Source organism: Penicillium antarcticum, assembly GCF_028974205.1.
Source record: "Penicillium antarcticum strain IBT 31339 chromosome Unknown utg000004l_segment0_segment0, whole genome shotgun sequence".
In the NCBI taxonomy this organism is placed as follows: Eukaryota; Fungi; Ascomycota; class Eurotiomycetes; order Eurotiales; family Aspergillaceae; genus Penicillium; species Penicillium antarcticum.
Genome location: NW_026695302.1, coordinates 1,027,259 through 1,052,459, shown reverse-complemented (window position 1 = coordinate 1,052,459; position 25,201 = coordinate 1,027,259). Strand labels below are relative to the sequence as shown.

The following is a 25,201-nucleotide window of genomic DNA, read 5'->3' as shown; positions in this document are numbered from 1 at the left end:
GAGGGAAGAGAGATATTGGGGGCTTTTTGTCATGGTCTACTACGTTCAATTCTTAAAGACCCCGAGGGTTCAGCAGAAAAAAGGCACACTTTTTATTACCGCGCTTATTTGCATCACTACAGACCTGGGAGATGATTTTCTCGCCGAAGATGTTGAATTACTTGTTTCTTCAACCCACAAATCTCCAGGAATCGAACAAAAAGTTACATGGAATGCCGGAAATCGTGAACTGGCCATCAACTTGGGGCCCCTCCCTTCAGCTTGGGTTCAGCAATCCATGGAGCTGAGCGCCAAACTTCAGCCCGAGGCCACTGGGGATAAACCGCTAGTGCCATTAGTTATGGCTGCCACAAGTGCACCATTTGGGCTCAAGTTGCCTGCGGAAAAGCTGGTTCGCAGAGATGGACCTATCAAGGGCTTGAGTATCTGGGAGGAAACTGGAAATAGCATTGCGCGACACATATGGTAAGCTATATATCTCTATGGGTTTTTTTGCATTTCGGTTTCTAACCAAGGATGTTCCTAGGGACGCGGGCCTCGCATCAGTGATATACTTGCAGAAGACCCTGGATGATATGAAAGCAACAAATGGCAAGCAAAAACACAAACAAAGCCAGTCAACAATACCCGCCTTGACTAGACTTTTATCAACTCTTCGCAGCTCACCCCTCCAAGTGGTTGAATTAGGGGCAGGATGTGGGATAGTAGGCATTGCCTTGGCAAGCATGCTGCCCAACTGCTCAGTCTTACTCACGGACCTCCCCGAGGTCGAGTCGATAATAACACGAAACATTGAAGAGGCTCAGACGGCGCCACAATCCAGTGTTGAATATCAAAACCTCGACTGGGACAGCCCCCCAGATGACCTCTGCAGCCGGCCCATTGAATTAATACTGGTATCGGATTGCACCTACAACGCAGATAGCTTACCCGCACTAGTCAATGTGCTTGACCGATTGGTTCGGACATCCCCGAATGCAATTATCCTGGTGGCTTTGAAAAGACGACACGACAGCGAGACTGCCTTTTTTGATCTGATGGGGTCTGCAGGGTTTACAGCTGTGAAGGATAGCATGCAGCTCCCCTCGCAGCATGACCAGGTAGATGAGATCCAGTTTTATTGCTACAGTCGCACAACAGAAGGCAAGGAATAAAAATGCAGGTCATATATAAAGTGATGTACCTGACTGTTGGAACAAAGCTGAGAGGCCCGTCTTTTCCTGGTCCGTGCGCACACCCAGAACTACCGGTGGACACGTAAATACAGAATAGCTGCCTAACTTGGTACGTGCCTGCATGTCCAACATGTATGTAGGATATAACTAGCTGTTTCTACTTGCATATACAAGTTACACAGTAGCTAACGTTATGTGACTCAAGTACATGTATATAGCTCATACTGTAAGCCCACAGCCAGCCACCCCGAGGCACAGGTACATATAAGACTCATTGTGACCGTGGGTACCTATACATGCACCTATTGACGCTAGACAGCCAGTCGCGTCACAGGAATGATCAAATTAGGGCAATCCGATGCCACTCACACCGCATGTTGGCAATTTGAATTCAGTATTCCCGGGCACAAGGCGGGATATGGTCCGCGCCTCATGCATCATGCACATTTAGCGACGTATAGGAAAGCTGCACTAGCAAGAAAAATGGATCGAGGACTCTGTAAGGTCCCAAAAATAACGCAGTTGATGGATTTCTTGGTGTCAAGTTTTTTCATACTAAGACCCCTTCGGGTGATGCCGTAAGCATCTGGTTTTCCCCCCACAGAGTCGTCATCTTTCCTCTCTTCTTCCCATCTCCCTCATTTTGGGTCCTCAAACAACTCGTTACCAGGTGAGTCTTTTTTCTATTGCTTTTGTGTGATGCTGGCGCGTGACTGTTGCGGTATTTTTTGTTCCAATGGTCGTGTGCCCTAAGCTCACTGCGCCCCTCCAAAATTCTCCAAATTTTAAAAATCTGAACCCTCGGATGTCCTCTCACACGTCCACTTTTCTCCCTCATATTTATTTCAATACTGGAATTCCTCTGTCCAGCTGGGCTAACTGGTCGCTTTTTCTCTTTCAGATTTGGTCCATTTTATAGCTCGACCCTGCCTTTGGAACCACCAAAGGCAACCGGTCATCACGGCTCCAGCCTCTCGTCAGCTTCTTAGCCAAATTGTCTCCACTCGACGTCAACGCGACACTCTTAACAACATTCCACCTCCTGCTTGCGGTTTCTAGACTCTCGTCCGGTGCGCCTTTTTTCGTCCCGTTGACGCCCCACGAGATTATTCCCTCGTTCTCTGAGCTGCCGCATAGGACTTCTTCGAAGGTTCTTCCTCTTCAGGGGGAAGGGTCTAGGAGGCTTGGTCCAGTCAACTTCGGTTGTGACACATTTCGTCCTCCCTAACGCGCAGTCGCCTGCCGGTTTAAATACTTTTTTTTCTTCTATCTTTTTATCTCATCAATCGTGCTGAGTCGCAGCTGCACGGTTATGGCACCGACTGCGTGTGTATCGACTGCTGAATTATGCACTGTCAAAAAAGACTACACCAATAGTCTGGACCTGCAGGGTCCCATCAGCAGTTATGGAGAGGACAATCTGTTGCAATCTTCCTTGACCGCCAAGGAATTGGTCCTAGATGTGTTGAAGAAGCGGGCCACTGAGGTGGATGTGGACCACTGTGGTCCTGGTGAGGAGGATGCTTTCTACGTTGCAGATATGGGGGAGGTGTACCGCCAGCATATGCGCTGGAAGATGAATTTGGGCCGTATCAAGCCATTCTACGGTGAGTCTACTTCACTGGAATGCCAAATCTCGAGCTTTGCTAACAATATCTTCAGCTGTCAAGTGCAACCCGGACCCCGAGGTTCTGCGCCTCATGGCCCAGCTTGGAAACGGTTTCGACTGTGCCTCCAAGTCGGAGATCGATCTAGCCCTTCAGACGGGCATCGATCCTAGCCGCATTATCTATGCGCAGCCCTGCAAGACCAAGTCCTACTTGCGCTTCGCCGCCGAGGTTGGCGTCAAGCAGATGACTTTCGACAACGCCGACGAGCTTTACAAGATCAAGGCCACCTTCCCCGATGCGGAGCTGTACCTGCGTATCCTGACTGATGACTCAACCAGCCTGTGCCGGCTGAGCATGAAATTTGGTGCTTCCATGGACATGGCTCGCCCGCTGCTCGAGCTGGCCCACCAGCTGGAGCTCAAGGTTGTCGGTGTGAGCTTCCACGCCGGTTCCGGCGCCGAAGATCCTTCGGCATTCCTCAAGGCTGTCACGGATGCGCGCATGGTCTTTGATCAGGCGGGAGAAGTGGGCCACGAGCTCCACACCTTGGACGTTGGCGGTGGATTTTGCCAGGACAGTTTCGAGAAGTTTGCGGGCATTCTAGGCGAAGCCGTAGACACCTACTTCCCGCCGCACATCCGTGTCATTGCCGAGCCAGGCCGTTACTACGTAGCCACCGCCTATACCCTGGCCGCTAATGTCATCGCGCGGCGCGACATTCCGGACCCCACGGACCCATCCCGCGACGCATACATGCTGTACCTGAACGACGGTGTCTATGGTAACTTCTCGAACATCATCTTCGACCACCAGCACCCAATCGCCCAGGTCCTGACCTGCGCCTCAGAGCCCGGCACTCCGAACTCTGCGACTTCGGAGAAGATCACCTACTCCATCTGGGGCCCGACCTGCGACGGCATCGATGTCATCAGCGAGAAGATCGACCTCCCTGGTCTGCTTAACACTGGTGACTGGCTCTATTTCGAGGAAATGGGTGCCTACACGAAGTGCAGTGCTACTCGCTTCAACGGATTCTCCGACAACCACGAGGTGATTTACATCTCAAGCGAGACTGGCGCTTCGGCCCTACTCAACTACTAGTTTGATTTGGATCTTCTTTTCTTTTTAAAACATTGCGCATTTTGTCCTTTTGCTTTGAAAATATTTTCGTTTTGACTCTACCCAGTGATTAGAGTAATATAGTTATATCGTGCGTTCTGCATCATATTCTGCACCAGTTCCTTCTTTAGATTCTAAAATACAATAGAGCGGTTTTTCTGCATCGTTTTCAAGAGTCTCGCTATCATTTGCTGTCATGGTGTTCTAGGTAAATGTCTTGCATGTCAAAAATTGCCATTCACAGGGTATTTGCCTACACTTTGGTCAAATGGGGAAACACGAATGAAAGAGCTAATCCATATTTTTCTATCAGGTCTCGGATTACCATGAAGCTGTTCAATACTGGTTACTTTTATGGGTTGATATCTATTATACCGCTTTGAGACACCCACCGGTCTTCATACCGCTTTTGAACTACGAGGACTTAGTTTGAATGGTAGCATGAAATTGAGCCTGGCCATAATGTCTAGACCCCAAGGAGCTTGGTAGTATCCGAAGTATGAGAGAATCTCCACAACTAAAGATAATTAACGCTGTTGAGAGTAGTGAGAAAACCGGAGTGAAAATGCGATATTTCTGCCATTTCCTGCCGGCAGAATAATTGCGCAAAAGTGGAGTTTCCCAATGCCCCTCACTATCCAGTCTTCATCCCGCCAACCCATCGGAGAAACAGACATATCCAAAATGGCGATCCCAATCACAATTGTCACAGGTTTTCTTGGCTCAGGAAAAACAGTACGTGATCCGTCACAGCACCAATGACACTCCCAACTAACCTAAACCTCCCAGACAATCCTCCTCAACCTAATCCCCCAACTGCCTAGCACATACCGACTAGCCCTCCTAAAAAACGAATTCGGCGATGTGGCAGTGGACAGCCAACTAGCCTCAACAAGCAGCATAAGCGGCGTGAAAGAAATGCTAAATGGATGCATATGTTGCAACATGGTTGGCTCATTAGGCGACGCGCTCACGCAACTCCGCAATGAAGTCAAGCCCGATAGAATCGTCATCGAGACCAGCGGCAGCGCCTTCCCAGCCACGCTAGCAATGGAGGTCAACCGACTTGCGCGCGAAGAGGGCGGACATTTCGCGCTTGATGGTGTTATTAGCGTGATCGATGTTGAGAATTGGGAGGGGTATGAGGATACGTCGTTCACGGCAAAGCTACAGGCTAAGTATACTGATTTGATTATTTTCAATAAGTGGGAAAATGTGCCTGAAATGCGGTTTGATGTTTGCCTTGATCGCGTTGGTGATCTGGAGGTTCAGACGCCTTGGGTTAAGTCCATTAAGGGACGGATTGATAAGGATGTTTTGCTTGGGATTGATGGGGCGCTGTTTAAGGGGTTGAGTGAGGAGAAAGATGGGAGTCATGAGCATGAGCATGAACATAAGCATGATCATCAGTCGGAGGTTGAGGTGCTCTCTGCGACTTTGAAGGCTGCTTCTGAGGGGGCGACTGTTGATGTTGCTGCTCTTGAGCAGTTTCTTTCTTCTGCGCCGAGGGATGAGATTTATCGCATTAAGGGTATTCTTCGGTGCTCGAAGCAGGATTTGCCCGCTGAGACTTCGGATGATCTTGCTTCTAAGCCGAAGTCCGAGGAGTCTGGTGTACAGTACTACATTCTCAACTGGGCGTTTGGAAGATGGACTTGCACGCCTTCAATTGTTGTTGCGGAGGGTGCTGATCCGACTGTCGTTGGCCGCATTACATTGATTCTGGCCCGATATGAGTCTGCCAAGTGGAAGAAGAAGCTGAATGCTGGTGGCCTGGTTCAGGCTAGTGAGGGAGACGGTGTGGAGTTGACCGTGGAGCGTTTGGCATAGATGAGGAACCGGTTTCCTGTATAGATTTAAAGTGGTTTGTGATACCTTGTGAATGATAGAGCATGATAGATGTCCGATATTTGAGATGCAATTTTCTACCTGATACTACGCAACAGCTTCCATATTAGTTCGAGCAAGTTTCACTAATTCCTGAACTGCTTAGGATAAGGTCAATTCAATATCTCAGGCTATTGAATTAGTTGTAGATAGTAGCTTGCAAACCAAGAATTATCTCAAGATTTTTAGGCTTGTACGTATACTTACTTCCCTTTTGTAGAAACCTTCACATCGCGGTTACGGCGCTGCTGCTGCATCTGTCGGAGATGGCTATTCATCATCGATGGTGTTTTCACTACTCCCATGGCCCTACTTGGCTTCCTTAATTTCCCTAATATTCCCGGGTCCCCGAAGCCGTTCTATCTGAAAGACAAATACATTGTCTTGGCGAAGGAGAGAACAGAAAGAAAGGGCCAAGATCCGCAGACCCGGAAAGATGAGTCTTGATGGTTTCAAGAGGACTTTCAAGCGATGGCATATTTGGCTCTTTTGTCGGTTGCCACATGTAAGTCTCTATATTGCCAGTAGCTTTTGACATTCTGTTTATTCTCGACATTCGTCGTGGTAGTTTGGAACGTGCCTACCAGACTAAACTCAGTCATTTCCTGCGCTGCACTTATTCATAAGGCTTTTAGTGACATCTTCAGTCTCATCGCATGGTACTTCCTAGGAGTTGGATGCTTGAGTCCTATATTGTATTCAACTAACAACACGCTTGTCAAGGATGATTCAGAAGAACGAGCACTGAACATAGTATGTTATCTTTATGCCTTTAGATCAGTCTCAATGCTCACACTCAATCTCGTACAACAAGGCGCTATGATGTCAGTGGGCTATTTACTCAACATTTGGGTTCCAATATTGCATTCCAAACAGCCTGTCTGAACGGTGCATCAAGATGGCGACACGGACGGCCGGTTTCCTTCATCTTCTACTACCTATTATGGGCTGATTTTGTTCTCGCTATTGTCATACACCGAAGATTGCTTGTTTTATTTGAAACATGGACTAGAGCTAACTTCAAAATGAAGGCAACAGAAGAAAGAAACCTCGGAATGGTCTCAGGATAGCGGTGATGAAGACAAGGAGACGGTGGTAGTTTATGCTGCCCCAACATTGAAGACTTGGCTGTTCACGATATATATTTCTCGCATTATCATCGGAGTGAAGCATCACAATCTTACGCCACAAAAGAACTTATATATCCTTCCGACACTCAGCATTCATATTAGCCGCCTCCTTTTGGTTGATCCAAGTATCAATGTTCCTAGTCATCCGAACGAAATGCGGGTCCATAAATCGCGCATACAATTCAGCCACCAGTAATACCCCAGTGCCACAAATAGCACCAGATACAACCACTGCTGTCAAAAGTGAATTGAATCTCTCGGCTGCCTTCAAGTGACCAGGGTATGGGCGATTCTCCAAGGACCACCACACACGATCCCGCAATGGTCTACGTATAACCTGATAAACCAACAAATGCCAAAGGTAAATCGGGAGAGATAATCGTCCGAGATGTTGGAAGACTCTCATGGAGAGAACTCGCTGGGCGCGGGAACTCTGCATGAGAACCGAGAAGAGAAGCACTGCTCCAACGGCGTTCCAGGTCTGTCGCGCATCGACCCAGCCCCAGCGAGACCAAATCTGAGGTTGTAGCAAGCCGAGAGAGCGATAATCAGCTGGATATTTGTCTTCTTCGCCGGATAGAGAGAACAGATAAACCCCCACAGCGAGACGCAGGACGTAACTTATGGATCCACCGAGGAATCGTCTGTAGTCTCTGGTGCGGTCGTGGTCGATGCTAATCTCAGCTAGGCCGAGCCCGGCCAGGAAGCAGAAGATGTCCCATCGACCGTATCTGAGGAAGTAGAGGACCATGATGCCCAACGAGTAGAATCGCATGCGTGGTTTCCATGCAGCCTGGACGAATATCACGAAATAGATAATGTAAGAGCCGCGGAGGTCAAACGGTATGGTCCACGTCTGCGCATTCATTCCTCTATTCCATTGGAATTCAATGATATGCAGATTGTCTGCCATGTACCCGCAGATATAGAGCAGATGGCGCCAGGGAGACGCCCATGGCTGCACCCAAGTGGCGAAGTCTTCTGCCAAAGCCCCTTTGAAAAGATCACAGTAAAAGGCTACTTGGCTAGATACAGCTAATGCAAACACAGGCAGCAAAAGGCGGAAAGGCCGGCGACAGATCGAGGACCGCAGACGATCTGCGAGCTGATCCGGTCGGCGTTCCCTAGTCTCGAGGAGAGATCTAGCAGATGAATAACCCGACATTACCATGAAGAGTAGGACCATTGCTTTCATGGACCATAGGAATTTGATTGGAGGAAGTTGGATGAGCCGTCGGTTTTCTTCAGGGGGCTCAGTCCCATAAGTGCGAAATGGCATCGGGATCTCACCGCAAAAGTAGTGATTGAATGCCACCACAAATGAGGCGATCCCTCGAAGGCCATCAACCCATTTTACGCGGCTCATGATGGGAGGCCGGGCTGTATGAGATGGAACTGTAGACATCATCCGGCAACAGCGCTTAGGAGGAGGGATGATCGGTGAGGGAGGATCAGGAACACAAACAAAGCAAATATAAGTAAGCTGCACGTCACAGAGACTGGCCCATTGCTAAGACTATAGGCTACAGATTAAAGGCCTTGCGTTTGTATGAAGACTGGCATGGAACCACTATCGTCGTAGGCATCCTTGTCCAGCGGGTATGTGAAAGTTTTATATAATTGGAGCAAAATCTGTTCTACCAATATATCAATCTGTGTAGGAATATTTTGTGGATTCAATTCTGTCAATTCAATTTCAATCATAGTTTTGTTGCCTTTTAGCACCGTCATCCAGCACGATTCTGTTCTCACTTCTTTTTAATCACATCAAACCCCTTCGGAGGAGACACAACCGTAGTCACAAAAATCACGATATGGACAAGATTCACCAATGGCCACAAAATGATTGAAATTATGACGTGCGATATCATTGACATCCACGACATATCTGTAACAGTGAGATCCTGCAGGATGCAAGAAGATATGAGAACATGCAGACATGACGCATCATTCAAAAACATGACATCTCTATACCAAGCTGGAACTGCCGGCTTGTATCCAATACTGCCCAGAATAGGGCTATCATGACTATCAGCATATGTTCCACATTTGACGAGGACGGATTCACCTACTAAATCAACATGCCTAGCCCAGCTAAGATCCCGAGGGTCAACACAATCCCCGCAATGGGCTTTTCGAAGAAGAAAATCCCTGTGAACCAGCGGCGCCGCTGTTTGCACAAATCTTTAAAAGTGCACGGTGGTTGCTCGCGGAAGATAGCGTGAAGCCATTCCGATTTGTAGCCACGAGCAGCAGCCTGCGATTGGCGTCAGTATAACCCTTGCATCTACATGCGTTTGATAAGCTCACATGGTATCCAAACCAGTAGTCCTCGCACACATTGTCTGTGTCCCAACCAATCGCATTCTCCACAGCGCCATTGATAAGGAGCCATGATCTATTCCTTGTCAACGCGAGTGTCATCTAAAGTAAGGGTTTTGCCGGTAAAGTATTCTCACCCATGTGTCCAGCCTACAAAGGGACGATTGAAGAGCAGCAGAGGTAGTTGGAATCTCCCATAGTCTTCAGTCACCCGCGCCACCTCTGCCGCAGATAGAAACATGTTTTTCCAGTGGTTGGCGGATGTGTAGTAAATCGTGCCCTATGAAAGTCTATTAGCCATGAATTTTCACGATTGCTAGAATCCTACCATTCCAAGGTCTGCCGTGCCTCGCTCGATGAAGTCCAACGTCGTCTGTAAGGCGCGGTCATCCATCTCCGACTCCTCGTCCAAATGCAGCACCCAGTCCTCTTTCGAGAATTTGTACTTCAATCGGAAGTACTCCTGTGCCCGGGCCTTATACTTGGCCTTCTTGACAGGGACATCTTTCGGTACCTGGTCAACTTTGATATACGATGGGAGTTGGGAAAATGAGTCAGAATTCTCGCTGTCCACAAGAACATGGAATTTGACCGAGGGGTGATCCCGTTGCTTCAGGTTACCCCAGCACTTGGTAGTATTGATTGCAGTTTGTACATTCGTACCCTTTGTCACAAGACAAACATAAAGGGTTCCCAGGCGCCGTGACTTTGCTCGTCGCGCAAACTTGTTTGGTTGCATGGGCAAACATAGGCCTAGGAGGTTTCCATGGGGTGGCATTTGTAGAAGCTGAAAAATTCCGGAGAGAACAACGTGGGTGATTGCGGATTTCGTCCAGCCATCTTCTGATACATCGACATAATAACCGAACCTGTTGGTGACATATTTTAGGCCTGGGCCAAGTTAGCTTGGTGCCATTGCTTGGTGTTGCAAAAATTTGAGGTACTGGAAGTAGCCTCACCATAGAATGTCAGAATGAACGTGAGGGGGAAGACAATATAATTGTATTCAAGGATTTTGTAGATCCGATTGGTGTGTCTCCATTGGGAACTTGGCCCATTAGCAAAGCCATTGATGGCAACCGTCATCCTGGGTGGGAAGAGAAATTTATTCAGAAGACCTGAATTCGTGCCCTCGAGGATTATATAGGGCGAAACCACGCCTCGACAGAAGATTTTCTAGCCCTAATGACGTTGTGTGGTCCCTTGCGGAACTTTATACACCTGTATCTCAATCGATCATTGGCCCAGTCTACAGTAGAAGCCAGTCACGATCGACACGTAGAGAGCGTGGAAGCTCCGCATAGCGCTTTTTTTCAGCTAGCAAAAACCTTTGTCGATCCGATAGTTCCTACGCCATACCGACCATTCCACATCGGTCATTGTCCTCTGTCGATCAAGTGACTATTGGTTTTAATGTGGGCCATCCCGTATCTCCATGCACGCTCATAATATCAGATCGAAGATCACACAGAGAGAGTGGCACTCTCGGCATTTGGCTGTGTACAGTAATTTGAACACGGGAAACGAGGAGACCTGGCCATTTTCAATATGGTAGAATATGGATGCATGGGTATGGATTTGGAGGGCTCGGGGACAAACCTTACGCTGTCGGTATCGGACAGCTGAAGACGTGTATGAAATTCTGCCTCCAATCTGAGTTAGCCGATATTCTGGAGGTGCAGATCTTGGCTAGGCCCGGGAGTATGGGTCCAGGACAGCCAATGGACGTCGTTTATTGCTTCCGAACAGTGGAACAAGATCCACCCAGATCTTACAACGATCGGGTTCAATGATCGGGTTCAATGATCGGGTTGGTGTCCCTGATTTGGTTGATTTGGTTGCTTACTGCATAGGAGGGGATCAGTCGAACTATAGTATCGGGCAGGTATCAGCCACAATACATACTGTCTGGGCTCATCCTGATCTGATCACTTCAAATATTGAGATGTACCCAGGTAACCCTCGCGAATTCTCGAAGCTGACTCGATTAATATCGGACATTCAATGCCAACATAGTAGACTTTGCTAGCCTTGGAACTTCAATTACATATTCCTGGCAGTATTGTACTGTGCTAAGCCATGCAGTCATCTATCAGATTTATGTTTCACAGAGTCAGTGTGGGTCACAACAGCCCGGCCGGGCTAGCTCAATCGGTAGAGCGTAAGACTCTTAATCTTAAGGCTGCGGGTTCGACCCCCGCGTTCGGCTATTCCTAAACACCGTCCTCGAGTGAGCATTTCTTTTTTTGCGCATCTTTTCTGATTTCCTCGAGCCAAGTTCTGGTACTCGATTACGTTAGTTCTGGTGCCCCGGGACGTAAAGCAATACAAGAACAACAATTGGTGTGGTCATATGCAGTTGAAATCAGTTTCAGCGCTTTGCTCCCATAAACCCCTTCTCGAACACTATTACAAACACGCTAACTTGGCTCGGGTTCAAGTATTGAATCGTATTGAAAGACATTAGCACGTCTCAATTACTTGTGATACTGTTGCAGAAAATACTGGCGTCTCGCTGGCATCTCGCTTGCCCTGGGATCGCTCCTTGACGACTCTGTTGCCCTCAAACTCTCTGGCAGCGTTGTTTGCTGAAGTGGTCAAGGCTATTTCCTTCCTGTAGTGCGTATCAATTCAAACTACGATGGGAAAGATTGATTTGGGAAGTATTATGAAAGCTATGATTGCTATGCTATGTAAACATGTCATCTTCCAGTGTTCAATTGATATGTTGACCGGTCGAAAACTTGTAGTAGATGTAGACGAAGATCCCTTCGCCTACGGCTCTTCCTCGTAAGGGGACTGCCGAGGTGGTCTTGCGCTCTTTTGCGTTTTCCCGCTCAACGGATGCCTTGTTGCTTGGTCGCTTCATCGATCACCTTTCTAGGTATTGCGACAGATGGAATCAACACATGACTGGATAGAAAATCTTGCCCTTTGTTCTTTCACTTACGCGTGCAACGAAATGGCTAGTAACCATATTAAGAATATGGTAGCCAGGGTTTTGCGCGGCTCTCCTGCAAGATGTATAAACCCAAAGTAATCATGATGCCTTTGCCGTATCATTGATCCCCCCTAAACCGAGGCGAAACAATCAACATAAATATTTCCTGTATCAAGATCTTTTTTTCCCGAGAGTCGAAAACATTGCTGCTCTTCGCTGTGGAGAAAGACCTCGTCGGTGTCCATTCTCAAGTTCCTGCAGCGGCTGGCGTCTTGTGAGACGATTGAATCTACGCTTTATATTGTCCTCCAGCTATATGTTTTGTTAACAACAGACAGATTCAAAAGGGATTTCAGACTAACATCACTGTTGTGCTTGAAAATCAACCATACGACCAGCGTCAACGATGTAGTAGCCACAGCAGAAAGAATATAAAACCACCAAGGTGGGTTGGACGCCAAGATATCGATGTTCATACCACAAAGACTCTGTATCCACACTAGGCATTTTTCTTGCACGGCGACAACCTGAGATTTATACCGCGATGAAAATTAGTGGGAGAAAAACAAACTGGCAACACAACTCGTCAGCAACTGATGCGGTCGACACAGCCAGGTAGGTCTTTCGACCTCCCGTAATCCAACTAAGGCGCTTCATGCTCTTGTTTTTCGACGCTGACTTTTGTGCTTCTGAGATTGACGTAAGATTGAACTCCTGTCACAAGTCAGTCGATATAATTCTTAGAGCTGTAATGAATTATTGATACTAATTGAATAAGATCCTTGGAAGTTTCCATAAGGGCATTTAACCCTTCTTAATAAACCTCTTCTAGTCAATTGATTTGATCTTGAAATATCCCCATGGCTTTATTCACCTCTTCGCTTCCCGTCGTTTTGTTGTCACGGACAGCCAATGTCTGACTCGAGTTCGTACTTGTTCCGAAATGCCATGAGCTCGGCAATTTGCTTGTTGCAGCTCCTTCTCAGCAGATCCCACAGTTGTGCATCACCCAGCAGGTCTCGAATTAAGCCCGGGTTTCTTCTATTCGCTCTTAGCAACTCCGTACGCTGTTTAATGGTTAATTGGAGCCTTATCGCGAACCAAGTTTCCCTCACCTTTATTGCCAAGCGAGTTTCCGTCGCCTGAATGGTGCGATCCCACTCTTGTAGGATTTGCTAAACCAGGGGAGCGACAAGATCAGTGGCGCGAGGAGGCACTTGTGCGTATTCGGAGGTGCTGAAACATATTTTGGATTCCAGAGCACTCTCCGAGGCCGTCATGTCCTCACGCTTGGTCATGATCCATAGGATACCAAAAGTCTTTTCGAATCCTCGTATATCCAACTCGGAGGTATCGGAAAATCTAGGCCAGTTATAGTTGGGAGAGATAGGCAGTGCAATTGCACGAGTAGTGAAGCGGCATTCAACAAAGACTTTATGTATTAATAAAGCGACCTCGCCCGACTTTGGAGCTATTCTCACTCCCATCGAAGATTAAAACTCTATTCGATGGTCAAGCATTTTCATCAGGAACGATCATTTATCGACGCAACGATGGAGGTGTCGCCCGACTTTGCATTTCCCTTACCGGGGGTCTTCCCTTCTAAGAACTTCTCCAACTTACCCTTCAGGGTCGTCGGCCAGGAGGCACTCGGAGTTAATGCTACGTCCTCTTCAGTGTCCCGTGAGAGTACTTTCTTATTCACCGTGACTTTCCACTCTTTCGTAGATCCAGCGGATCTAACGTCAGCCTGATCACGACCAGTCAATTCAGCAGACGTTAGTCCCGTATCAACAGGCTAAGTATGTTACAAGAAGCAAAGAAACATTAGCCACTAGTACTGTCTCTATACCACTCGCTCGTTCGCTGTGGTTGGCAGAATTGGAATTCGAACTCCTGCCCCGTCTCCAAATGAGCAGGCATGCCTCTGTTTGACTTGTTTGCTGAGTCGACGTTCTAGAACCCTTGGAGATCTTACGAGTCTAATACAGAAGCTATCTGAAGCTGTTATTTACGACTGTGCTGGAATACTGCCATGAAAGGGGTTCAGGAACAGAGTACCCTGGTTGGGTATAGCGTGTTTCGAAAGATGGTTCGAGAAAGAATCGCTGTGAGGAAATGGTGAAATTGATTTCGATTTATCCTGTACTCTGAGCAAGACGAGCACGAAATATATTATTTAACAGCGGCTTGAATTGAAGGGGCGAAATCCATACTGACTTTCTTCAGAGGATCATGTAGAGTGCAAATTATTATAGGTACTGTAACGACTACTGGATTGTTCTTTGCACGGCACAAGGAAAGGATGATCAATTTATACTAACTCTTCAAATATCTAATATTGATGATTTTTTCCAGCTAACGAGCGAAACAGATCGGAAGCATATAACACACAACAAGACGTGGAGATCCCCAGTGGGTAAGAGCACAAGAGACTATTTCGTTCAGCTAATTGAGTTCTGTCGTCCATCAACTTTGCCAGACTGTCCAGACCTGGGCTTGGACGATACTCCACAATATTGTCTTGACGTAACATGACTTCCCATCATTAGTCACTTATCCGACGGTATAGATTATATCGAGGTCCTGATCACGGAGAACACTGATTGTTCATTCAGATCCGGCGCTTTGGATTTGATGCTTTGTCCGATTACACGTTCGGGGTAGGCATTTTGCGGGGGTATTAATCACTTGAGGCCAGTATCTTAGTTGCTTGACTTGGATCACATTCTTGTCAAACTTTCAAAAGCATTTCTGTACAATAATGCGGTTCTGCGACTCAAGACTCATAATCTGTCTGTATTGTGCGTGAATATGGGAAACAAACGCTGCGAAAGTCTTTTGTGAAATCTAATTGTACACTGGAAATGAATGAAAGAGGATCCCGTCCCCAATAATATGAAGTGGGCGACTCCAAGGCCGCAAAGAAACTGACTCAAACTTCTCCAGTCAATGGAGAGTTGAATTCCGCAACGCCAATGATATATATCGCAAGTGTTTAATGCGTCTTTCGTGGTCGCGTAGTGCTCATGTGGTTCTCTCGTAGGAAGTCGCAGACCCGCTCGTTGTCCATTGTGTCGATGCATTCGTGCTCCTCGGATGTCAAGGTAACCTCTGTAGATAGCCATCTAGCGTCAATATTTACTCATTTTTGATCTCATTGGAAGGAAGTGCGAACCTCCTGATGTCGACTCCTCGGGCTCTTTCTTTCCGTTCGTGAGCGCCTGGATCTGACCGCCAACAGTTTGCAATGCCTCTTGTGCGCGAGGAAGGGCATCATCCATCATCACCCCCTTCATAGTGGCAAGATTCTCCGATACGACAATACTAGCCGAGTTCCCAAACTGTGAAATTGAACTCCCGACACTTATGGAGTTAGACCGATGTTTCATGCCTGCAGAAGCACCTTGCTCAGATATATGGACAGCAGCGTCAGCCTCAGCCTGGGCTTCAACATTTTGCTCGCGGGACGCCCTTGAACTAGAGTGGGACGAGACAGAGTCACTAGCGGAGGTCATGGTAAAGTATCGCGGAGGTTTGGATTTGGGGTAAGTCGAGGAATTTGGGGGGAGACATGCGGAATGGTAGGGCTGAGCCTGACGCAGGGCTGATTTGGCAAATTGCGACCTGGACTGTACCTCTGAGGGGCTATGACATTTGCAAGTGGGGGAATCGACAGCTATCTTAGCAGGCAGCAGGCATTTCGACTGATCTCCGACCCTGTTTCGCCGTTTGACCACGTCGGCCAAGATGTTGAGGTTTGTTATTTGCTCGTCCCTGGAGATGACGTCGGTGGGTTCCACTTGGGGACGAAGTTGGTGATGATAGTCTGGCGATTGACGAAGATTCTCTTTTCCTAGCGGAGTGTGATCCTGAGACGATTTGTATCGGATTCTTGCTTTCCATTGGCTTTGCTTGTCTCTTGACCCCTGTAAGTGGTGTGGGAGGAATGCACAACGCGTGGGCAACTCCACTATAAATATCCGCGCCCTATGGGGATTTCCGATCTTAGCCATTTTTTATTTGCTTAGCACGGAGTATATCTTAGGCTCAATAATCTCCGCAACTAAATGTATCGAGGAGAGCATACTGCTCGTCTTGCTCTACACTACGTCAATTCCATTTTTTGCCTCTGAGTTCACAATGAAGTCAATCCAATGTCGGGGGCAACAATGCTGTCGCCCCCATGGATTATAAGAGGCAGAATAGTCTCACGGCTAGATTTCATGCCAATACGCCTTCCTCTAGTCCGCATAAATCCCCTTGCATCGGGTCTTAATATAAAAATGCGCTCTCGATCTCCTAGCATGTCTCGCTCCGCAAAGGACCTCCAGTTTAGCAGTGATGCCGAGTCCGACCATCCAGACCACAATACCGTTGACCATTCGAAGGTCACTAATCGTGGAGCGCCAGCTCGTCACAGTCGTCGTCAACGATCTGAGGTAAGGTTCGATGTATACCCCTGGTACGAACCAAGAGGAATACAAACTAAACCCGTACTATATAGTATCGATCTTGGAATCGATCTAGCAACATCCCACATACTTCGACTACCGGATCAAATGGTCGCTCGACATCCAGACATTGAAATAACCTTATTGATGACGCTATTCATCTATCCAACTTCAGATTGGGGTATGAATACAGCAAAATAATCGGTTCTTTATGCATCTCCATATTGGGGGAGGGAGTAGAGAAGAACACTTTGTGATAAGTCATGAGCGAGGAGAACACTACGCGAAGTGTTGACGGGTAACGAGGATTTACGGAGGCGTTTAATTCACCGGAAGATTTGTAACGCAGCATTTTTTATTGTCATATTAGTGAGGGAGTGATGGGTTGATTTATATAAGCCGTGGTAGTTTCCACACAGTGATTAAAAGATATTTGAAGCCAAAATGAAAATCAAAGAAAATCAAAAAATGTAAGACTAGAACCATCGAAAGGTTCGCTAGGCATTTGAACCAAGCCTGAAACTGGTGATTTCTCTTGAAATATGCTCCACCTAGGAGCACTGAGGAGGGTTGACCTCTGCAATATAAGTCAGTAATGATTCAAAGGTATGATATATGAACAAGCGTACTCACCGCAACGATAAGGCTTGTAACCCTCCTGAACCCACCATCCCTTGGAGTTCTGGTACCAGTCCCTTGGGCAATTTGTCAGTCCAAGTATCTCTATCAACCTAATCAAAGACTTACTGGTATTTGCACACAGGCTGGAACTTGTCGCCAACCTTGGACTCACCAACAATACCACTCGACATACAGGGATACTTGTGGTACGAGTATGGCTTCTTCACAACGCAATAGTCACGGTCATGTTCACGGTCATGGCCACGATCTCCGCCGTGGCCACCATGGCCACCGCCATTGCCTCTCTCCTCGAGGTCATCGGCTGGCTCTGCAGATGGGGCTGCCACTGCGACTTGCACAGCAATGGGGAGGAGAGCTGTCAAGATGTAAATTGGGGACTTCATTGTTGAAGGGGATTATTTGTTCCTTGAGGAAGTGTTGAAATTTGATACTGAAGAAGATGATTGAAAATTTATTCTTTGCTGATTGACTCACTTCGAACGGGGAATGCACGACCTTTATATAATAGTTTTGTGGCCGTCATTACGTCTTTCAATCGAACTAAGAAGACGTAATTGACCAAGCCCAGCTTGGCAAGAATATCATGAAGCCATCCTGTGATGTTGACAAAAGCGGTCTTGCTTCGTATTCAGGTCTAAACATTCCGTGAATCATGATCCCAGAGAGGCTGAGCTATCCCGGTCCGATGAACTAGTCTAGGTATGAACCATGGCATAAGTCCCTGGCTCCAAGCAGAAACAGACGAAATAGGAGAATCAAGTGCTTATAGTTTAACAAAGCTCTAACCATGTAAAGCTCAGTTCACAGATTTAGACTAAAAACACTATTTAGATTTTCATTCCGATACGAACTGCGGATCCCATGAACCAAATCGGTACGAACCATCGGGCCAGGTATGTTTTTCCACTGGATCTTGGTGATCTATAATTAATCGGAGCTGCCTCATTCGTGGTGGCGAGCACGGAAGCTTTGACCGACTCTGCGGTAGAAAGTCTAGATCTCCGACGGTAAATGCCAAGGCCAACTCATGATTTAGCGTCCGCTCGGAAACCCTTGGCGTTACGTCAATCATCTGAGCGGCCAAATTGATCGTCTTCTGATGACCCAGCACTTTGTTTCTGTCGCGGGTACCTAGTGACTTTATTCTACCAGTGTCATATAAGGGGGTTTAAGTCTGACGTCTAAGAAGCTCACACATAAAGCAAATACGATACCAACATGTGTAGAAGTACATGCGTCTTGGTACTAAATCTAGAGAGTTGCAATTCCCTTCCTCCCGGCGGAAACAACACTATTCTCCTTGCACTGCCTCTTGTTCTGTAGCATGTATGAGCACGCCAAGAGTTTCCGCAAAGTGGCAATCCTAAACTTATATTCCGCGAGAGCGAAAGCGAAAGGTTCAAGATCTCGGCGTATTGCGGATCGATCCGTGAATTCCACTTTAGAGGGACAACCGTGTATTTGCTACAAACGAAATTGGAAGTCCCGTACATGGGCAGTAAGATGGAAACATTATCCGCACCACCCCCCTATACCCTTAGTGAGTGTCAGAATGCCAAAAAAAAATCATAACATTGTGCCCGCTCAACTAAATATAGCATGCCAGAATGCCATACAGTCATTCAATAGCAGTGAATGATATCGATGAAGCGATTGGTGTGATCTAGCATGATCTTTACGTACAGTTATTCGGTTTGCCAAGACATGCACCCCATGATCCTAAATCCGGACATCTGGGGTCACAATGACTATGTCACTTGGAACAGATTCAACGATTGATCATTGGAAATGACGCTGTTTTGACGGCCTTCGGTTCTGCTTATCTGGAATTGTAACATGCATTACTTCGATGTTAGAAATGCTACCTGGGCGATGTAGGATTAGTCTCATAATCCAATCCAACATCCCTCTCAACATGGTCTCTCTTGAACGGACCCTGGGTCACGCGGTTTGATTGGCATCTCGATATTCAACTCAGTTCAATTACGTCTTTAGAATTTCTTTATGTAAGCGGTTCAGTGGGCCTCTAAACGAGTATTTTGACGGCGGCAGAAGCGTATTGTCCGAAATCCTGTCCTCTGTCTTCTGGGCTCCCAATTGAAGAGCATTCAACCCATAATCAATTATATCTCTTGCAACTAGGCTTCATGCAATGCAAAGTTGTCCTTCCAGTCTCGAGGGCTACGTAGGTCTTCCTCTCATATCCACTACATTGGCTCATGGACAGGCGTTCTCGTCTGAATACCCAAACATCCAGCCAAGTTACAGGCTGTCTAATGATTTTGAGGACTAGTGATTTATATAGCATAGAAATGAGCTTATACTTAATTGGAAACACCAACGATGTCCTCGGGCACAATTTGGAGATGTGTAGAGGTGGGGTCCACACAGTCATCGTTAGGGGCAATACACAGGTGTAAACAAGGCTTACGAACGTAATCCCACTGGAGTACAAATTCAAAAATAGTCGGTGTAAAACAACTATTATAGCATACAATTGCTTCGGTGACTGGTTTCCTAGTTTCTTCACGACCAAAGCCCGTCGGTCTGATTATTGGCCGGGCTTTGTAATACTCGGTGGCTCCACTGAGCAAGGCGGGGGAGCTATTGTTTTGCCTTTTTTAACATCTTGCTCCTTTTCCAACAAGTGCTTCACGTTATTTTCAAAGGCTTTGTTCATATCTCAGAATGGCATCCAAGCAGTATACGCTTTATGACCTCCCCAGTAGGGCTCCGTGTACAACCTGGACGCCTAACCCATGGAAAAGTGAGTCATCTTCTATGTCCTATACGATGGACCCAACGTTGAACATTTGATCAGCACGGCTTCTGTTCAACCTCAAAGGCCTGGATTATCGAACTGAATGGGTAGGTTACCTATACGTACCTAGGTTCATAGTAGAGCTTTTGGTGTAATTGACTGAACAATCCGCACAGGTCGAATATCCGGACATCAAGCCGACGCTGGAAAACAAGTAAATGCGAGCCCCCAAAAAAACTGTTGGAAAGACGAATGAAATCTAATATTTACCAAGAGTTCCCGCCAATGCAGGAAGTACCGCGTATTCAATCCCCACCATTGAAAGTCCGGATGGAACATGTGTGATGGACTCGCGCAAAATTGTACAATACATCGAGAAGCAACATCCTCAACCCTCAATGCATCTGGATTCAAGCTATTTACCTAAAGTCGAAGAAGTCTGGTCAGCTTATATGGGGTAAGTACTAATAAGTTTCCCCATCACAGTTTTCTCCCAGCCCAAGAGTCAAGCGCCCTCCAAATAAGCAATCTGACTTTACCTCTCTGCTCTTCTAGTGCAATTAAACCTATTTTTTTGAATTGGGTTCCCAGGGATATTCTCAACGACGCAAGTCTTGAGTATTGGTATACAACCCGCGAGAAATTCGTTGGGATGCCAGTTGATCAGCTAGAGAAGGAGAAGGGAGGAGAATTGGCATGGAATGAAGCCGAGCCGGCACTTCGCAGCGCAACAGCGCTGTTGAAGGAGAATGAAGGACCATTTTTCATGGGCGACACTATCAGCTATGCTGATCTTGTTTGGGCTAGTGTCCTTCTTTTCAGCAAGCGTCTGGGACCCGGTTTCTTCGAGGAGGCTACGAAGAGAAGTGGCGATGCTCAGGTTCACTTGAACCTGCTAGAGGCAATTCGCCCTTGGTCTGAGCGAGACAGTCGTTGATCGTTGTGAATAGAACGTTTGGTTTCAATCCGGAGAGCGAAGGTTTCTCGCTAAACTAGGCTTCAGAACTGCTCCATCTTAGAGGACACACAATCCTTGCAAGGATGTTTCTGTCAAAATCTGGTTTATATATCGAGTTTTTGAGTCTATTCCAAGAAAGGGAAACAATGTAACAGGATAAAAAGGTCGTTTCGAAATATACAAGTGATCGTTCTCAAGAGTCTTTCCCAGATTGCGCCAGCAACATCAACCCTCAAAAGCCCTCAGTACGGCGAGGCCAGCCACTGAAAATGATGCAACACGGTTATGACCTAAAGAGATTGAAAACGCGCCGAGGTTAGTTTAATGGAACCCAACCGGAGCACGTCTGTACATACCGCCGTGACCGACCCGCTCCCATCTAACAGTTTTCGTAACTTCAGTGCCAAGTTGATTCCTCCACACCTTGATTTCGCTTGGGTTACTTGCTTCACGCTTAGAATATATCAAGCCACCAGGAGCACCTGGGGTATTTTCACCTGTGGCGGCCTGCCAGACACGACGTCCTTCATACCAGGGGATTTCGACATCATCCATTGCATGTACGATTGTGAGATCGAGACTCTTGTCGGTATACTGAAGACCCGAAGCGTCCGCCTCTGCTGGTTCAATACCAGTGAGGCGAGCTACTCTTCCAACTGTATCCCAGTGGTCCACAATATGACTCAACACCCATCTCTGGAAGCGAGGGTATCCCATGAGAGGGGACAGCATTGGAGGTGTCATACCCTTAAGGCTGTAATTTTCAATGACGCTAGTCAAGCTACCAAATGATGCCAGAAGAACAATGCCTGCGAAAGGCTCGGCATTCTGGATGGCTGGCTGAATAGCTTTAGGGTCAGGAGATCCAAAAGCAAAGCGTTCAGCGACTGCAGCTGTAACAGCAGTTCCGAGACTCTGGCCCGTAAGAACTATGCGGGAAGTTGGAATCTTCAATGGCCCTGCTGTAAGGAAGTTAATCAGAGACACAGCATCTGTGATGAGGCCCTCTTCTGTGGGACTGCCAGTGCTCACGCCAAATCCACGGTAGTCAATGGTGAAGACATGAACTGGGTTGGAAGGAGTAGAGAGACTGAGCATTGTATTGTAGGTAGCAGGACGTTGAGCAGATCCCAGATGAGCCGCATTGCCGTGGACTAGGGTTCAATGTCAGCATGTCTTGATTCTCTGATCGTCAGCTGCTTGCTACCTACAGTTCACAACAACTCGTGCATTGGGATCATTGGCAAGGAGTTTAAAGGCAGTAGTCAGGGTATAGTCCTCTGCTGGACCTGTTGCAGCATTGTCCATCAGTACCTCTTCATGCTCCCGGCAAAGATGCAAGGGAATCAAGTGCCACCCGTAGATGGTTTCGTTATCAGGTGTCACCAAATTGAAAGGCTGGACTTGAGTCCCTGTGGTGTATTAGCAAGGAACAGCTTGAGGTGCTCGAGGTCATACTTAGAAACCCAAATTGCTCGACAAGGTTCACATCCTGCCACAAAGCTGGGTTGATCTTATTGGCATAGAGGCAACTAGATCATGGAATTAGCTCAGCCGTTACGCGCTGGGGGGAGTACATACAAACGCTGGACCTCTGGGAAAGTCAAAGCGCAGATAAATAGCACATATAGAAGACCACCGGCAGCCAGAGACCAATAGGCTTTTCTGAAAATGGGCTTGAGCTCAATCATTGTGTGATGTTGTTGACATGCGGAGGTGAGCGGAGGAGAGAGAGACATGCGGGCGATAAGCTCTTTATCGCGTCGCTTTTCTCCCTTCCACCTTCACACCTTTCACCTTCTTCTCATCTTCCTCTCATCTCCCTCGTCTTCCTCGCCTCTTCTGCTATGATTACGATTTCACCACTATTATTGGTGCACTTATCTCATTGAACCCATGATGGCTGAAAAACGCAGACTCCCGCCGCGTGACCGACGGGAATCGGCGGCCAAAAGACGTGTCTCCGAGGCCGCGCCTCCGTCTAAGAAAAAGGCGCCTGCACCTCGCGCCCCATCCCCGCTAGAACCTGTTGACGCGCCTTTGCCTACAAGTCTCAAGGATATCGAGGGTTTGCCTATTCTTCGCGCGCGACAACCACTGACTCTATCCGACAAGGAGTACCAATCAATCGCCGAAAGGTTCGAGCTCGTGAACCACATGACTGCGATAAATGACTGACAGCGCTTCATCTAAAATTATAGTGCAGTTCTTCTCGCCGCACTCGAACGATCTAAAAAGAAATGGCTCAGCGATGGCATTCTCGTGCGATACTTCACGAAGCCCAAGAAGACGAAGCGGGAGCAAATCGAAAGAAACAACCCGCCAAAGGATAGCATGACCAAAGTCGGCCCTTGCGATATCACAATCGGTCCTCACTTCTTTGATGCTATGATTTACACCGTCAAAGATCCCAATGCGCCGCCATCTCTACATTATGCGTCTCCGCAACGACCGATGGTGCACTATGGTCACCCCAACAACTTCCAACAATACCGTCCCTACCCTTCTCCATCCAATCCTCAGCGACCGAATCAATATTCGCCCGCCCCTACAGGCCGTCCTGGTTACTCTGGAAGTCATCCTCCGGCCCAGCAACCCCGTGGGCCGAATCAGGGCAATGCCGCGTCCCCTCAAGGCGGACAAAGGCCACAACAGGGACAAAAGGGACCCAATGGCCAGCCTGCCAAGCCAAGTCCGGACCCTGTGATTCAAATGCTGGCTACAAGAGCTGCTGCAGATCCAGAGCTAAAGGCTTTGATGCGCGTGGTTGCCTCCAGCCAAGCATCTCAGGAGCAACTTCGAGCTTTCCAGGCACACATTGACGAACTGAACGCCATCATCAAATCGAGGGAGCAACAAGAGCAACGTCAGCAGGCTTCTGCGACACCTCAACCACAACAAAATCCCCAACCCCAATCCACCCCGCAGCCTCAGCCTCAGCCAAAACAGGATGGCGAGGCAAAATCATCCTCTAAGCAGCAACCTGCAACTCAGATAAAAACACCGGCCAAGCAACCACCGGCGCAGGCCGGAACACCCCAACCGCCTGCCGCCTCAACAGAAAAGCCAGCTAATCCTCAAAATTCCACTGGGTCGGCGACAATCAAGCAAGAACCCACGACTGTGGCCAACAAAGACACCCAGGCTGCGCCAGCTCCATCCACGGCTAGTGGCAACGCAAGCGCCCCAGCTTCTGTTTCCACCCCGGGCCCGCAACAGGCCCCTGGAGCAAATCCCGCACCAACACCCGGCAGCCGTCCGCCGTCAGCAGCACGACCAGGTCCCCCACCACCTCCATACCCACAACCTTCATATGGGTCGCAAACCCCGATCCAATCTCGCCCACCCCAATACGCCACACCTAATTCCTTCTACCGTTCCCCGGTGGCTCCGCTTGCTCCCCCACGTGTGGGCTACAGAGCTGTTGTTTTCGAATTCACATCCCCCCCTAACACCGTACGGAAACGCTACTTCCGGTCACGCTGGCTCAGGTGACCGATATCTATTCCCTGAATACACGATTCTCGAATGGCTCCCAGACGAAAACACAGTCATTGCATCATTCTTGGTGGTACGGAAGGTTGATGCAAACGCAACTTTCCCTCTTGAAACACCCACGGAGACCGCCAACTCCAAAAGCAAAGGAAAGAGCGCACCAAAAACCAAAAAGGGGGAGCCAAAGGGCAAAACAATGAAGGGAACAGACTCAGCCGGCCCTCAAACCCCGAATCAACTAGCCGGGACGCCACAAAAGCAAGAGCCAACGGATTCCCCAATGCCAGACGCATCGGCGGCTATCAACGAGGCAAACCTCAAGGAATACTGGCAACCAGTCACATTCCGCATCCACTCACCAAGCACAACAATTCTCGAACCACTCGCTCGAGTCGTCAAGCCAGCAGACGAAGTCCGCAAATATATGAACGAAGTCATGGACCGCGCTGAGCGTGCCCCAGATGGCTTCCTGGCCATGCGTCTACCTCGCGAGGAATCACACGAGCCGTTTGATTCGGAGGGAACGCCCGCCTCAAGTGTTGGAACCCGCAGTCGTCTTTCCCGTGTGCAGCTTGCGGATGAAGAGTCGGAGGTTGAGACATCTGCATTCGAATTCGAGGAGGAAGATGAGGATGACTTGAAGGATTTCTATGATGCGCCATATGGGTTACCGCCGTTGAAGACGTGATACCGTTATGGGTTTATAT

At 47.9% G+C, this 25,201-nt stretch overlaps 11 protein-coding genes across 11 annotated transcripts; 6 read left to right on the top strand and 5 right to left on the bottom strand.

Annotated features, from left to right (window-relative positions):
- Window positions 1-31: 31 nt before the first annotated feature.
- N7508_004376 (protein N-lysine methyltransferase family protein) lies at window positions 32-1,154 on the top strand (the record flags this gene model as incomplete). The annotated part of the gene is made up of 2 exons (XM_058462442.1): window positions 32-465; window positions 527-1,154. The coding sequence occupies 2 exons, from the start codon at window positions 32-34 to the stop codon at window positions 1,152-1,154; spliced, it is 1,062 nt and encodes a 353-aa protein (XP_058321067.1).
- Window positions 1,155-2,478: 1,324 nt separating this feature from the next.
- N7508_004375 (type III PLP-dependent enzyme) lies at window positions 2,479-3,886 on the top strand (the record flags this gene model as incomplete). The annotated part of the gene is made up of 2 exons (XM_058462441.1): window positions 2,479-2,782; window positions 2,838-3,886. Coding segments are annotated over 2 exons (1,353 nt in total), but the record flags the coding sequence as incomplete, so codon positions are not given.
- Window positions 3,887-4,588: 702 nt separating this feature from the next.
- On the top strand, window positions 4,589-5,734 carry N7508_004374 (GTP-binding protein; the record flags this gene model as incomplete). Its single annotated transcript, XM_058462440.1, has 2 exons — window positions 4,589-4,639; window positions 4,694-5,734. 2 exons carry the CDS (start codon window positions 4,589-4,591, stop codon window positions 5,732-5,734), a joined length of 1,092 nt encoding a protein of 363 aa, XP_058321065.1.
- A 1,254-nt stretch (window positions 5,735-6,988) lies between these two features.
- Window positions 6,989-8,287, bottom strand: N7508_004373 (acyltransferase family protein; the record flags this gene model as incomplete). The annotated part of the gene is made up of 1 exon (XM_058462439.1): window positions 6,989-8,287. One exon carries the CDS (start codon window positions 8,285-8,287, stop codon window positions 6,989-6,991), a length of 1,299 nt encoding a protein of 432 aa, XP_058321064.1.
- A 705-nt stretch (window positions 8,288-8,992) lies between these two features.
- On the bottom strand, window positions 8,993-9,982 carry N7508_004372 (glycosyltransferase family 2 protein; the record flags this gene model as incomplete). Its single annotated transcript, XM_058462438.1, has 4 exons — window positions 8,993-9,178; window positions 9,232-9,319; window positions 9,381-9,523; window positions 9,572-9,982. 4 exons carry the CDS (start codon window positions 9,980-9,982, stop codon window positions 8,993-8,995), a joined length of 828 nt encoding a protein of 275 aa, XP_058321063.1.
- A 5,200-nt stretch (window positions 9,983-15,182) lies between these two features.
- N7508_004371 (uncharacterized protein) lies at window positions 15,183-15,702 on the bottom strand (the record flags this gene model as incomplete). Its single annotated transcript, XM_058462437.1, has 2 exons — window positions 15,183-15,298; window positions 15,363-15,702. 2 exons carry the CDS (start codon window positions 15,700-15,702, stop codon window positions 15,183-15,185), a joined length of 456 nt encoding a protein of 151 aa, XP_058321062.1.
- Window positions 15,703-16,491: 789 nt separating this feature from the next.
- Window positions 16,492-16,777, top strand: N7508_004370 (uncharacterized protein; the record flags this gene model as incomplete). The annotated part of the gene is made up of 2 exons (XM_058462436.1): window positions 16,492-16,626; window positions 16,715-16,777. 2 exons carry the CDS (start codon window positions 16,492-16,494, stop codon window positions 16,775-16,777), a joined length of 198 nt encoding a protein of 65 aa, XP_058321061.1.
- A 412-nt stretch (window positions 16,778-17,189) lies between these two features.
- Window positions 17,190-17,663, bottom strand: N7508_004369 (uncharacterized protein; the record flags this gene model as incomplete). The annotated part of the gene is made up of 3 exons (XM_058462435.1): window positions 17,190-17,215; window positions 17,272-17,333; window positions 17,386-17,663. 3 exons carry the CDS (start codon window positions 17,661-17,663, stop codon window positions 17,190-17,192), a joined length of 366 nt encoding a protein of 121 aa, XP_058321060.1.
- Window positions 17,664-19,968: 2,305 nt separating this feature from the next.
- N7508_004368 (glutathione S-transferase family protein) lies at window positions 19,969-20,978 on the top strand (the record flags this gene model as incomplete). Its single annotated transcript, XM_058462434.1, has 5 exons — window positions 19,969-20,047; window positions 20,102-20,148; window positions 20,218-20,255; window positions 20,316-20,498; window positions 20,633-20,978. The coding sequence occupies 5 exons, from the start codon at window positions 19,969-19,971 to the stop codon at window positions 20,976-20,978; spliced, it is 693 nt and encodes a 230-aa protein (XP_058321059.1).
- A 246-nt stretch (window positions 20,979-21,224) lies between these two features.
- On the bottom strand, window positions 21,225-22,738 carry N7508_004367 (alpha/beta hydrolase; the record flags this gene model as incomplete). The annotated part of the gene is made up of 5 exons (XM_058462433.1): window positions 21,225-21,289; window positions 21,356-22,153; window positions 22,211-22,411; window positions 22,458-22,531; window positions 22,581-22,738. 5 exons carry the CDS (start codon window positions 22,736-22,738, stop codon window positions 21,225-21,227), a joined length of 1,296 nt encoding a protein of 431 aa, XP_058321058.1.
- Window positions 22,739-22,898: 160 nt separating this feature from the next.
- Window positions 22,899-25,182, top strand: N7508_004366 (uncharacterized protein; the record flags this gene model as incomplete). Its single annotated transcript, XM_058462432.1, is given in 3 exon segments — window positions 22,899-23,137; window positions 23,201-24,405; window positions 24,419-25,182. 3 exon segments carry the CDS (start codon window positions 22,899-22,901, stop codon window positions 25,180-25,182), a joined length of 2,208 nt encoding a protein of 735 aa, XP_058321057.1.
- Window positions 25,183-25,201: the final 19 nt, after the last annotated feature.